We start from the raw sequence: 15,203 nt of genomic DNA on the forward strand, positions 1-15,203 counted from the left end.
AGATGTGCTGTTGCTGCGTCTTTACGTGAAGAAAAATAAATTCTCAGATAACAAGTTATCTCCATATATGTTAAGTGCTATGGTTACATCTGAATTTAGATTTGCTTTTAGAATTTGCCCCTAACTTCAATCAATATTTAACTTTCCTTACAGTTAAATATTATAACTTATAATTATAACTAAATATTATAACTTATAATTAAATATTATAACTTATATATTATAAATATATAATCCTTATAATCAGATCTCAATATTCTTTTCAAGGTAATATCGAATTTATATGATTCATGGAAACAGAATGGTTCTATCTTCTACAACAGCAGATGTGTCCAACAATAAGAAAACCCACTACTGGAGAGTAAGTCTTCAGTTATAAATGAAGTCAGTATCTTTTTTTTTCTTAAATCACTTTATTGAGGTACAACTGATACATAAAAAGCTATGGTATCTTTTCTTTAAATAATGCCCAGTAGTGAAAAAGTAGGTGAAAAAAAATACATATTGCATAAAATGATGTTTCTCTAATTTATTTTAAATTTCTCCATTTACAAAACTAAAACTCTCATTTAAAAAAATCTATAGACGACTGATAAAACCAGTTCATTATTGGATCACCCATATAGCAAAGTATAAATCCCACAGTTTTAGATTAATCACATCACAACTTTAATTGCTCGGCTTTCCCTACTTAAAATCATCCCCTAGAGTCTGCAGTATGTAGAATAATGAAAAACAGAAACCTAAGAAAAAACATTTTTCTCAGAAAAACAAGTGTTACTGCTGACCAATTTTTCCCTGTTTTGTTGCATATCAGTCTTTCTCAGACAAAAAAATAACAAGTGTATTTGTGAAGCATGAATAGGTATAAATGCAATATGAATCATCAGATTTCAGGAACTAAGAATGTTTTTAATGAAAACATAGTTAATATTTACCATATACAACAATATAAGGTTAGTTCAATCTATGATTATACTTTTTTATTGGTACACTTATAGAATTAGAATACTTATCCTCAAAAAGCCAATGTGATGGTGCCAACACATTTTATACAACATGAGGATAAATCAAGACTGTCTTGAATAGATTAGAATTAAGAAGCAGTAATATGTTTTATGAGAATAAAGCATGAAACTATTGATTGTATAATTAAATTTAGTTTTATATCCTATCTCTTCTGATATTTTTAAAAACTTGGTCTTGAGCACAAAGAGATTTTAATTTTTTAATGAAGCAGGTGAGTTGTTATACATTCCTTAGTGGATTATGACTTCCATGGCCACTGTCCTGCTAAGAGATTTTGGCTATCTGAATTGCAAAGAGACAAATGAGATTATTTACAAACAGCTTTCATAAAGAGCTGCTGTTGAATTTTTTTTAATTAATATTCTGCTCTTACGGTGACATGTACAACTGAAAGTTTTCTTTAGTATGTAGGTCAAAAACTACAAGGCAGAGAGCCAGCCAGGCATAGTGGCTCATGCCTGTAATCCTAGCACTCTGGGAGGCCAAGGCAGGAGGATCGCTCAAGGTCAGGAGTTCGAAACCAGCCTGAGCAAGAGCAAGACCCTGTCTCTACCAAAAATAGAATGAAATTAATTGGCTATCTAAAAAAAAAAAAAAATATATATATATATATATATATATAAAAATTAGCTAGGCATGGTGGCACATGCCTGTAGTCCCAGCTACTTGGGTGGCTGGGGCAGAAGGATTGCTTGAGCCCAGGAGTGACAGGATGCAGTGAGCTAAGATCATGCCACTGCACTCCAGCCTAGGTGACAAAGCAAGACCTTGTCTCAAAAAAATATATATACACACACATATATTTGAGAACTCACTATGGAGATTATAATCAAATAAGCAAACAAGGATAGAACAAATATATAAATATTGATGACTGGCTATTAGTATAACATTGAAATATATAAATTGTAACAATTCTTAAAGAAATTCTCTCCCAGCACATTGGTCCTACCATTTTACAATTAATACTTAGCATAATATTTTTTTTTTTTTTGAGACAGAGTCTCACTTTATTGCCCAGACTAGAGTGAGTGCCATGGCATCGGCCTCCCAGAGTGCTAGGATTACAGGCGTGAGCCACCGCACCAGGCCTATAATATCTCTTTAATAGGAGAGAAGAAAAAAAATAATTTACAGAAGATTCAGGACAGTTTTTAAAAAGCAGTTTAAAGGTACTTAGAAAAAATATTACTTAATCTCAAGAGAAAATAATAGTCTTGAAATACTCTATAAAGAAAAAAAAGGTCATTCTCCATATAGATGAGTACATATGAAGATTACATTAAACTAAACCAAGAGGGATCTTAGCTATTAAACTATTTTTAACATTGGAATGTATCAAACATTAGGGAAACTCCCAAGGAAGTTTGTAAAATTCACCAATAAATTTATGAACAGGATAGACTCTTAAACATTATCAAGAATAAGTCTGGTCTAATCTGAAGGTGTAGTTTGCTTCGAATGCCTCAAATTCTTTTTTTTTTTTTTTTTTTTTTTTTGAGACAGAGTCTCGCTTTGTTGCCCAGGCTAGAGTGAGTGCCGTGGCGTCAGCCTAGCTCACAGCAACCTCAAACTCCTGGGCTTGAGTGATCCTTCTGCCTCAGCCTCCCGAGTAGCTGGGACTACAGGCATGCGCCACCATGCCCGGCTAATTTTTTATATATATATCAGTTGGCCAATTAATTTCTTTCTATTTATAGTAGAGACGGGGTCTCGCTCTTGCTCAGGCTGGTTTTGAACTCCTGACCTTGAGCAATCCGCCCGCCTCAGCCTCCCAAGAGCTAGGATTACAGGCGTGAGCCACAGCGCCCGGCCTCAAATTCTTAATTCTACAGTATAATCTGACATTAGGTGTTTACATAATAATTATCACCAAAATTTTTCTTATTGCACAATGGGAAAAAACTACACTAGCTAGAAAATGGACGCACATAATTTTTTTTTTTTTATTTTAGCTTCCCTCTTTGGATCACCCTAAGATATTCAAAAGGTTGAGAAATTTAAAAATTCCCAAGCCTATCACTTTCAATTAAAAGATGGTTCCTATAAGGAACCATCTTTTAAATACTACCTTAGGGCAGAAAAATAGCAATGGAGATAACCCAGAATCATATATACAGTTATTTTTTAAAGTAAAAGGTAGAATCCTAAGAGAGGTACATTAAAATTTTTAAAGGCAATGAAATTTTATTCACATTTCAAAGTTTATATCTAAATTGTTTTATATTAAACAATAGCTAGACATTTACTTTTTCATAAAGCAACAAAAGAAACAAAATTATATTTCTCCATCATTAGCATGGGAGTTGGGAAGCCATCTGAATAAGATAAAATTATCTTATAAGATAATAAAATAATAAAAATTAGCAAGGACAATTTAATATTTTATTTGGGGAAAGAAAATGAAATGACATATTTCCCAATGTGCCTTTAATCTAGATGATGGAATACAATACTACATATTTTCATGCACACACAAGAGCAATTACATCCTGTGTAAACCTTAAGTAGTGTAAATTACAGCTTTATATACTATATAATTTTAAAAACAGATTGTTTACATACATCTACTTCATAAAGTAAACTAGGTACAACTTGGGTTTAATGCACTTACAGTTCCTTGTGCTTATCTTCAGCCAAGATTTGGTCATTTGGTTTCAAAGAATATCTATAACACAGAAACAAAAATATACTGGTCATACAAACATAGCATCAACATACAGTCAGTTGACCCCTAGCAAACAAGTTGCTACTGCATTATTATAGGTCTCTAGCTTAATTGATAAAACACCAAAAATGCTCAAACAGATGTTTCTTTGCTGTTCTATTAGTTACTTCCATGAACACCACCCCAGGGACCAAAGGGAAATCAACTCAACCATGAATCATCTATAATGTCACACTCATCCACCAAGTCAAAAAATTCAAGAAACTATCACAACGTTAAATATTTTAGAGTTCACAAAACAATATTCATTCATTAAATACACAACAAGCATCTACTACGTACCAGGCTTTGTATTAAGTAGTGTGACACAGGAGAAAATATAAGCTTTGGAGTTTCTGACTGACCATTTACTAGCTTAATGACCACTGGCAAGTATTTCACTTATTTAAGTCTGTTTCTCTCTCCCTATAAAATAGAAATTGCTATAAATATTACATCAGGGATCTTTCACAATACCATATATTTTTACTGCTGAAGATAAACAGACTTTCTGAAGGGTACACAGAAAAAAATAAACAGCAATGGACAAAAATTCCCAGGTCTTCAATTTTTCATTCCCACTCAACCCTTTCTTAAAACAAATCTACCTGACAATGGATCAGAGGTCCCGTCCTGGTGGAAAGGTCATGTTGATTTTCTTTTCCTGCCTCCCCTTTCACAAGTGTCTTTACCCACTGCTATGGTTTGAAAATTTGTTTCCTCAAAAACTCACACTAAAATTTAATCCTCAATGTGGCAGTATTAAGAATTGGGGCCTTTAAGAGGTGATTGGATCATGAGGACTCCAACCCTTATGAATGGGTTAATCCATTCATGGATTAATAGGTTATGTGAGGGGAACTAGTGCCTTTATAAGAAGAGGAAGAGAGACCTGAGCTAGCATATCAGCATGCTCAGCTCCCTTATCATGTGATATCCTGTGCCTAAGGACCCTGTAGGGAGTCCCTATCATCAAGAAGGCTCTCACCAGATGCAGCCACTCGACCTTGGACTTCTCAGCCTCCATAACTATAAGAAATAAATTCCTTTTCTTATAAATTACCCAACTTCAGGCATTCTGTTATAAGCAATATAAAATGAACTAAGACAACGACTTTATAAAAAGAATGACACACTTCTCATCCATTCTGAATGGAACTGTACAGTATTTTATTGCCTGGGGTATAAAAACCTCTGAAGTGCTAAACAAAGAATGATTCATAATATTTTATCTGCAAAGTCTTCTTTAGTTAAAAAGCACAAACTTCAGGGCTTCCCATTTTATATTATTTCTGTAAAGACTAAAGCTGGAAATTAGAGATAGGGAATTCCCACAATATGTTCTATTAATACTTTCAGATATATTATAGAGTGGGGCAGAAGTGGATTAAAATCATTTTAAAAGTTTCTCTCTCCCATCTTTTGTTTATCATCTAAGAATGCATTACTTTTCAAGAAGAGTCCTGTAAAGCAATGCTAAGAGAGTTTCCAATAAGACAGATGGTGTTAACTTACTTCTTCCAGGCAACAAATCAACGCTCCTTGCCCTTCCACTTGTTTACTGAGAAATAAATATCAGAAGATGGCTGTCACAGGAAAATATATCAATCCATTTACTTGAATTGAAACATGAAGTTAGACTTTTGTTATTATGAAAAGTATTCTAATTGGTCTATTATGAAAGTAAATCTAATTGGTTTGACAATGAAGAATAGTTTTGCCAAAAAGGTTATGAGACAGACAATGGCCTTTAACTGAATAAACAGTTTTGGGTAAAACATGTTGACTAAACCTGACAAGGCACTTGATAAAAACATTTTATCAAAAAAATATCCTTTTGACATAGGTTTATTGAAATTAACAATATTTAACTTTTCCTAGCACTACCTGAAATATTCAGGTAAACATGATACCAAGTGAAAGGCTGATAGATATAATTAAAAACTACTTAAGAAGCCTTCATAAAGCTCTTCTTGGTATACTTTCCAGATTGCATGTCTTTAACAATTCTAATAACTGAAAGCCAATTGATTGCTAATTCTTTCCTTCTAAAAAAACTGAAGAGGGACCTAATCAAATTGTCAGCTGATAAATAAAATAATTTTTATAATAGAGTCCAAATAATTGAGTGACATTGCTGAAAACTCAGTCCATTACAATCCAATTAATTATGTGAATAGATTTCTCAGCACTTACACCTCCAAAAAAAGAAAAGAAATAGGCCAGCAGCTCATCCTATAATCCTAGCATGCTGGAAGGTTGACTGGAAGGATTGCTTGAGCTCAGAAGTTTGAGACCAGCCTGATCAACAGCAGGACCCCATCTCTACTAAAAACAGAAAAATTAGCCAGGCATCGTGGTTCTATAATCTCAAACAAGCTTTAAAGCTCTCTTTGGGTAAGGCCAAATTCTTTACTAAATATATGCCTATGTGCATGTCTATTTATTTACCTAAGTCTACAAATATTCTGATGTATATGTATGTGTATTTCTTTATTTATAAACTCTGTCTAGATCTGTACTTGTCATAGAAATCTCCCTTATAAATATCCACTTTACTCAATTTTAGTTAGGTCAATCACTATTTAAAATGTCACTAAAATAACCTACAGTTATTAATCAACTTTCTGCCTAAAAGAATATACTAATTTTAAAAACTGGAACACTGATTTAGTTTACAAATTAGAAAAAGGGGCCGGGCGCGGTGGCTCACGCCTGTAATCCCAGCTCTCTGGGAGGCCGAGGCGGGCGGATTGCTCGAGGTCAGGAGTTCGAAACCAGCCTGAGCAAGAGGGAGACCCCGTCTCTACTATAAATAGAAAGAAATTAATTGGCCAACTAATATATATACAAAAAAAAAATTAGCCGGGCATGGTGGCGAATGCCTGTAGTCCCAGCTACTTGGGAGGCTGAGGCAGAAGGATTGCTTGAGCCCAGGAGTTTGAGGTTGCTGTGAGCTAGGCTGACGCCATGGCACTCACTCTAGCCTGGGCAACAAAGTGAGACTCTGTCTCAAAAAAAAAGAAAAGAAAAGAAAAAGGGTGGTCTCAGAGGTAATTTGTTCCTTCAGGTACTTAAATACATTTCTAAAGTTCATAAACTATAATCAAACTCCATATTTATAGACAGTTACTTGTAAAGGAAAAAGTTTATAAAATACCTTTAAAAAGTACATGAAAAATAACATACATCTATAATTGTCAAAATTATGTTATAAACGAAAATGACTGCCTCAAATTCATTCTGAAAGTAGTGAAGTATAAACTATAAATATAAATATAAGGTAAATATGCCATCAGGACCATAAACCTTACTAATGAGATGGAGTTATTTCCCACTGAAAAATACAGTTATGTTTGTTTAAATGTGGGTTTATAATTTTATGTAGTTCTCATTTTCATTTAACATATCCTGTTCTGCCAACCTTACTGCTATTGGCAAGACAGAAGATACAATCAGCTTATATCTATGGGCTCCACATCTGCGAATTCAACCAGCCACATATTGAAAATATCTGAAGGGGAGGGGAGAGGAGAAGGATGGTGGTGTCTGTATAAAATTGAACACGTACAAGATTTTTTCTTGTCATTATTCCCTAAACAATACAGTATAACAACATAGCATTTACATTGTATTAAGTATTATAAGTAATCTAGAGATGATTTAAAGTATATGGGAGGATATACACAGGTTATATGCAAACACTACACCATTTTATATAATATAAGGGGCTTGAGTATCAGTGGATTTTGGTATCTGAGGAGGTTCCTAGAACCAATCCCCCATGGATAGTGAGGGACAGCTGTACAGCCTTTGATTCTATCATATTTAACTCATCCTCTAAATACTCAATGTTTAAATTAACAAACTTCAAAGGGAAAAGTCAGCTTAGTAGAAAGCTGTAACTCAACTTCCCACCATGTCTTTCCCAGAATGATGCAAAGCACAGGCTATTTTGCTTGGGTTTTATTTCCTAATGGCATAATTAGATAGATGTCCTGCTTTTACAGCCATTTCTTAGATTCAAACATGAATACAGACCCTAAAAACTAGAGATGGGAAAATGGTACAGTGGTAGTTCTCAACTTTTTTCTTCCCTAAACTTAGCAGAGGAAAACGATATACACACCAAAGAGCAGAAGATGGGAAGGAAGAGAGAACTCAGGGAAAGGCCCTCTTTATCCTGCCTCTAGCCTCCTCTAAGAGAACCTCTGAAGAAGAAACACTAGATTAAAATTCAAAAGACTTGCACTATTCTCCTGATTCTGCCATTAATTAGTTCTCTGAACTGGGCAAGGCATATAATTTCTCTAATGAGGATAAAACTGCCTATGTCACAGGGTTGCTCTCCAGATCAAATCACACACATGAAAAGTACCCAGCACATTATTTAATATGTAATAAATACTCATCACTGTTCCCCTTCTTAGAACCTTCCACCTCTGTAAAATGAATAATCCAATTAGTTCAAAGAGAAGGGAAAGGGCGATTTAAAGTGTTCATAACTTTTATAACAGCCTTTTATAAGAGACTGATATATTTTTTATTCAAATGTGCTCTTTCTCTGAAGATTAGCATGGCATAGAAATTAGTGTCTTGAAAGGTCCTTGTGGAGACTGTGAAGTCCAGAAACAAACAAGCCAGTCATGAGAGAAGTGCCATACCCAACGTGACCCAGCCAGTCAATACTATGCTAAGACTTGGTACATAGCAGGATGACAATAAAATATTCTATAAATAATTGAAACCAAAATTGCCTTCTAAGAAGTAAACAACCAAAAAAAAAATCTAGAAATCTACAAATATTAACACATCAGCCAAAGAATCCCAATAGTGTTAAGCAAAGTTTTACAGAATTGGCAAAACCAATCAAGTAGACAGTGTGAATGTGGTGAGATTTTAAACAACTTAACATGTTTAATTGGCTCTTCCAATCAAAAAATAAAAGTAGATTAAAATATATTAAAACGGGGCAGGGCACAGTTGGTCACGCCTGTAATCCTAGCACTCTGGGAGGCCGAGGCAGGAGGATCACTCAAGGTCAGGAGTCCCAAACCAGCCTGAGCAAGAGCGAGATAGAAAGAAATTAATTGGCCAACTAAAAATATATAGAAAAAATTAGCCAGGCATGCTGGCACATGCCTGTAGTCCCAGCTACTCGGGAGGCTGAGGCAGAAAGATTGCTTGAGCCCAGGAATTTGAGGTTGCTGTGAGCAGGCTGATGCCATGGCACTCTACCCCAGGCAACAGAATGAGACACTGTCTCAAAAACATATATATATTAAAACGGAAAAAAATGGGGCCAAGTGTTAATCACCACAACAATGTCTTCAGACTAAAGCTGGACTAAAATTTAAGAAGCTTATAAAGAAACAGATTAAGAGTAAATCACAGGGTTAGAATGAAAATAATAGCAAAAAGTTACAAGGTTATGAAAATAATATTTTAAATTCTCATTAGCAAAGTATACAAGAATTAAAACTCAATTAGAAAAAGCTGAAGGAAAAAATTAAACTAGATTTAAACCTAAATACATAGAACACTTTTTGTATTCCTAAATTTTTCTTTACTTATTTTTTTTAAGAGTCTCTTATCATGTATATTTTAGTGAAGCAAGACAGATTTAAAAAAAAGAGAGAGAGTGTGTCTCACTCTGTCACACAGGCTAGAGTGCTATGGCATCAGCCTAGCACACAGCAACTTCAAACTCCTGGGTTCAAGTAATCCCTCTGTCTCAGCCTCCCCAGTAACTAGGACTATAGGCATGTATCACTATGCCTGACTAATTTTTTCTATTTTTTATAGAAATGGGGTCTCACTCTTGCTCAGGCTGGTCTCAAACTCCTGACTCCAAGCTATCCTCTGCCTCCATCTCCCAGAGTGCTAGGATTACAGACATGAGCCACTGCACTCAGCATATTGACTACTCTTATACAAACTCACTATACTTTGTGAGACCCTTAGTTTTCCTGATAAGCTCACTATTTCTTAGTCTTCTTCCAAAATTATTCTTTATCCATCTATTCATTAAATATTCTACCTCCAGCCCACTTCTCCTTTTACTTTTCACCCTTTCTCTAGAAAAACTCATCTTATCAGTTGCTTTAAATATCACCTACATAATGATAATAATAATGGTAATAACAGCTCCCATTATTGAATGACATTGTGTCAATGCACATTAAAGAGTCGACCATGACTCTTCCACCCACCAAAAAACATAAATCAAACTGTATTCTGAATATGCTCATCCAGATATCACAGTCATCTCAAGCACAAGCAAAATTGAACTCAATCCCTTGACCCCTCCCCTAACAAATCCTCCTCCCATACTTCCTAACTCAATTGTAAATACCACCATCTACTCAGTCACCAAAACCAAAAATTGTGGTGTCATCCCTGTCTCCTTTACCCTATTCATTAAATCAATCAAGTCTTAACCTTTATAACAGTAAAATATCATTGTATTCTCTCCCAACTTTTCTACTGTAACTATTAATACAATGATCAGTCATCACCTCTCAACAAGTTTATTATTACAGCCTCCTCAAATCTATTGATCCACTACAGACATAATGATTTATATATTTCTAAAATGTGAATCCAACCATGTTATCCCCCTGCTTAAACCTCTCAAGTGTTCTCCACTACCCACCAGAGGAATAGGAGAGACATTTCAAGCTCCTCAGTAGTCAATAATATTACCTAACATGTGCCAAACACAAATTATCTCATTCAATACTCAAAACAGGCTGGCCACAGTGGCTCATACCTGTAATCCTAGCACCCTGGGAGGCAGAGACAGGAGGATGGCTTGAGGTCGGGAGATCGAGACCAGCCTGAGCAAGAGCAAGACCCCGTCTCTACTAAAAATAGAAAAAATTAGCTAATTAGCTGGATGTTAAGTTTATTCTCTGGAGAAATTAAACAGAATCAGTTCTGAACTAAGGTACAACAGAAGTAGGGAGGTACAGATGAAATTGCCTATTTAACTTTTCATACCTGTAGCCCCTTTCTCTGGCCAGCTCTAAGAATAAAGTGACCAGGCTTATACCTCCCAAAAGGAGCCTTCTTCATAGAGCAGAAGGCTGCTCTATGAAGAAACTGAACAGACTCAGAGAAAAGGCTCCCAGGTACTAATATTAGAGGTTGTTTCCCTCCCTCATACAACAAAAAAAAGTAGGCTTTCAGCATAATCAAGCCACAATAAAGTCCCACCAGTCAATAACCCAAGCATCATACCAACCTACCAATAAGTTTTTGCATGTGTATATGTGTTCAAACATTTGTGCTTTATTTATTAGTGCTCTTTGTGTAACAAAACTTAGCAGCTTAAAACAACAGTCATTTCACACCATTTCTGAGGGTCAGGAATCCAGGAATGGCTTAGTTTAGTGACTCTGGCTCAAAGTCTTTCACAAAGTAGCAGTGAAGCTGTGAAGCAGAGCTGTAGTCATCTCAGGACTCAACACAAGATGGAGAATCCACATCTAAGCTCACTTACATGGCTGCTAGTCAGTTTCTGGCTGACTGTAGTCCAGAGACCTCTGTGTCCTTTCATAGTGGAAGAAAGGGAAGGGCAAAGGAGCTCTCTCTTTAACCTGGAGCCCTTTCATAAGGATGCTAATCCCATTCATGAGGGCAGAGCCACACCTCTTAATACTATTACATTGGGGGTAAATTTTAACATGAATTTTGGAGGGGACATCATCATTCAAATCATAACTGTACAGAACTTATCAAACTGTTCTGGATAATTTATTTACACCGTTCAAATGTAAAATACTGAAACATAAGCTAAACATAGTTTAATGAAATCTGTAAGGCTCGTGGCAGGTCCCCTCCCTTCCCTAGATCAAAAAAGAAAAGGCTCATGAGACCAGACCCACCAAGGACCTGCCAAGGACAACTGCCCCACTGAAAACTACCACACCCAGATAAGAAAGTTTTGGCTCCTAGATTCCACAAATATCGCCGGCCCTCCTATTTCTCAATAACCACCAAAGGTTGCCCCAGCTCTTCCTGCCAAAAGTCCCTAGCCAGGCCCAAATGGTATAAAAGGCCTCACCCCCTTCAAAAGGAGGCAACTTCTGGGGCCCCCTCTCTTGGGACCCCAGAACCTCGTCCAGGAGTGCTAAATAAAGCCACATGGTTTGGCCTTACTCTTTCTCCGTCTGTCTTTTCTTTTCGCCACCACCAAAAAATCTTACAAAATCATATGAAACATTTTCAAAAGTATTTTGGAAGAAATGGTCAGGGATATAATATAGGCAAGTCTCTACCTTATATGGTCCAAAATCTTGCTTTTTATCTTCAAGTATGGATTTCAAAATCAGGGCTAAAGATCAAAACTTTTTTGAAATAAAATAAAACTTCAGTTAGCCATTTAGGATCAGCTGCTAGTAAAACAAAGAAGTTACTTGAGTTCCCAATAGTGTCACCACACAGCTGCCAGGTCATAATCATTCTGATCACATTTGTGTGAATTTTTAAAGAGATCCAAAACATAGTGTTGAGTGAAAAACAGCAAATTACCTAAATACTACACATAGTATTGTCCGAAATACATAAATCTCTGGGTTATAGATGCATAAGAGATGTCTGGAGGCATGTTCACCAAAATAATAACACTGGTTATATATGTGTCAAAGTTGGTCATACAAACAGCCATTCTTGTCATACCCAGCTAAGACAGAGGCAAGAGGCCAGAGGCGAAAAGCACTCAGAGCACATAATATTGGTCCAAGAATTTATTTCTCTGCAGGCCTGGCTGCTGAAACTGTCTGTTGTAACCTGAAACCAGTTTTATCTAATAGCTACTGAAACAACATGCTGTGGACTCTTAGACTATTTTTACCTAATTTTACCTAAGAATGGAATAGTTGAATCAAAAAGTATGTAGTCTCCATCTTATGTACGTTTAACTTTTGAAGAAACTGTCAAATTCGGTGCATCATTTTACATTCCCATAAGCAAAAAGTTCCAGTTCTTCCACATACTAGCCAACATTTGGTATGTTCTGCTTTTATATTTTAGCTCTTCTAACATATTTACAGTGGTATTTTGTTGTGCCTTTAATTTATATTTCCCAAATGACTAAAGATGTTAGTATCTTTTTTTGTGCTTATTAACCTTCCATATATCCTTGGCAAATGTTTATATATTTTGCCCATTTTTTAATTGGGTTTTCTAATTATAACAAATACGAAAAATATATTAACAAAGTAATAAGCTCTTTATATATTCTGAACACAAAGTCTTAATCAGATATATGCTTTACAAACATTTCTCCCAGACTGTGGCTTGTCCTTTTATTCTCTTAACAGCGTCTTTCCAACAGCAGAAATTTTCCATTTTAATGAAGTCCAATTCATCAATTATTTCCTTTTATGGAACATGCTTCTGGTGTTTCTATATATAAGAAATTTTGGTTTAAACCAGTCACAGAGACTTTCTCCTATGTTATCATCCAGAAATCTTATAGTTTTAGTTTTTACATTAGTTTTATCAGTTAATTTTGTATATGGTGCAAAATATGGAACCAAGTTCATTTTTTTTTTGTTTTTGGTACATGAAGATCCAATAGTTCCAGTACCATTTGTTAAAAAGGAATCCTTTCTCCACTCAATTGCTTTGCCCCTTTGTCAAAAATCAGCTGTTCATTTATGTGTGGGTGCATTTTTGGGTTTTCTATTCTATGCCAATAATCTATTTTTGCATTGATACACTGTTTTGATTACAATAGCTTTATAATTCTTGAAATCAAGGTAGTAAAGCTTTTTGTAGATTCCATTAGATACTCTACATAGATGATCATGTCTTCTGGAAATAGAAACAGTTTATTTCTTCCTTCACAATCTGGGTGTCTTTTGTTCTTATCTGATTGCAGTGACTAGACTCTCCAGTATCACTCTAAACATTGTGAATAGAAATAATGAAAGCTGACATCTTTGAATTGTTCCTGATCTTAGAGGAGAATTTTCAGTCTTTCAGATAAAAATGATGCTGTTAGGCTTCTCCCTAAAGTAACATTTATGAAGTTAGGCAAGTTTCCTTCTATCCCTAGATCATTGTAAGTTATTTATTTTCAGGCCTAGATATTAGTTTTTGTCAAAAGGTTTTTCTATGTCTGTTGAGATGATTTTTTTTTAATTTTTTAGTCTGTTAATAAAATGAATTACTCTAATTACATTCCAAATGTTAAACCTTCTTTACACTCTTAGTACACTGTAATAAACGATATATACAGTACAAGTAGCATAAACGTAAGTCATTTTCAACTTGCACTATCAATTTGAATTCAAAGTTGAAAACGCTTAACTACAGATAGATAAAAGAATGAAAATATATCAACCTTAATATAAAAATTAAAAATATAGTTAACAGAAGTCAGGAAATAGAAAGAGGGAAGCAGTAGCTGAAGGAAGAATAGAGGTAGCAGTAATTTTATCCTACATAATGAGAAGTCAAGAGATTCTATTGAAAGTTGATAGAACAAGAACTTTAAGAAATTTGCGTATATTATTTAAAAGTGCAAAGTAACCAGAAGAACTAAAATTATTAACATTAACAATATACAGGAGTGTTTTCTGATTTGTATCTGATGACCACAGGAGGTCTACAGAAAAACAAATTGTTTAAAGATAAAAGAAAAAACAAATTAAAAAAATAAAATTTGTATCTGAATGTTTTAGGATAAGACACATCTTCTAGTTTATCCTAGGCCCGAACACATTTCCTATTATATTACAATAGATCAAATTTACACATGTATAAGTTTTTGCCTGACCCTTTCACATTAGGTTTATTCAAATATAGTTGCAAGGGTAATCTCCAGGATATCAAAAAAGCTTGTTAAAAATTGTCTTCCCCTATAATCAGTAGGATTTCTATACACTAGCAATGAACAACCCAAAAAATGAAAGAAAACAATTTCATTTACAATAGCATCAAAAATAATGAAATAATTAAGATTAAATTTAACCAAAGAAGTAGAAGGCTTATATACTAAAAACCTAACAAATGTTGTTGAAAGAATTTTTAAAAGACCTAAATAGGCCGGGCGCGGTGGCTCACGCCTGTAATCTCTGGGAGGCCAAGGCAAGCGGATTGCTTGAAGTCAGGAGTTCAGAACCAGCCTGAGCAGGAGCGAGACCCCGTCTCTACTATAAATAGAGAGAAATTAATTGGCCAACTAATATACATAGAAAAAAATTAGCCGGGCATGGTGGCGCATGCCTGTAGTCCCAGCTACTTGGAAGGCTGAGGCAGCAGGATTGCCTGAGCCCAGAAGTTTGAGGTTGCTGTGAGCTAAGCTGATGCCACGGGACTCACTGTAGCCTGGGCAACAAAGCGAGACTCTGTCTCAAAAAAAAAAAAAAAAAAAAAACCCTAAATAAATGGAAATATATTTTGTGTTATTGACTTGGAAGACTTAATACTATTAAAATGGCAATACATTCAAAAT

General features: G+C 35.0%; 1 protein-coding gene across 2 annotated transcripts in view; it reads right to left on the minus strand.

Moving 5' to 3' along the window:
* ADK (adenosine kinase) overlaps positions 1 to 15,203 on the minus strand; it is a 519,384-nt gene that overhangs the window by 470,043 nt on the left and 34,138 nt on the right. For both annotated transcript variants that reach the window (XM_012759893.2, XM_012759894.3), the window contains exon 3: positions 3,644 to 3,697. In XM_012759893.2, coding sequence (XP_012615347.1) covers positions 3,644 to 3,697 — 54 coding nt within the window. The remainder of the gene's footprint in view (positions 1 to 3,643; positions 3,698 to 15,203) is intronic.

This window comes from Microcebus murinus, chromosome 14 (genome assembly GCF_040939455.1).
Source record: "Microcebus murinus isolate Inina chromosome 14, M.murinus_Inina_mat1.0, whole genome shotgun sequence".
Classification (NCBI taxonomy): Eukaryota; Metazoa; Chordata; class Mammalia; order Primates; family Cheirogaleidae; genus Microcebus; species Microcebus murinus.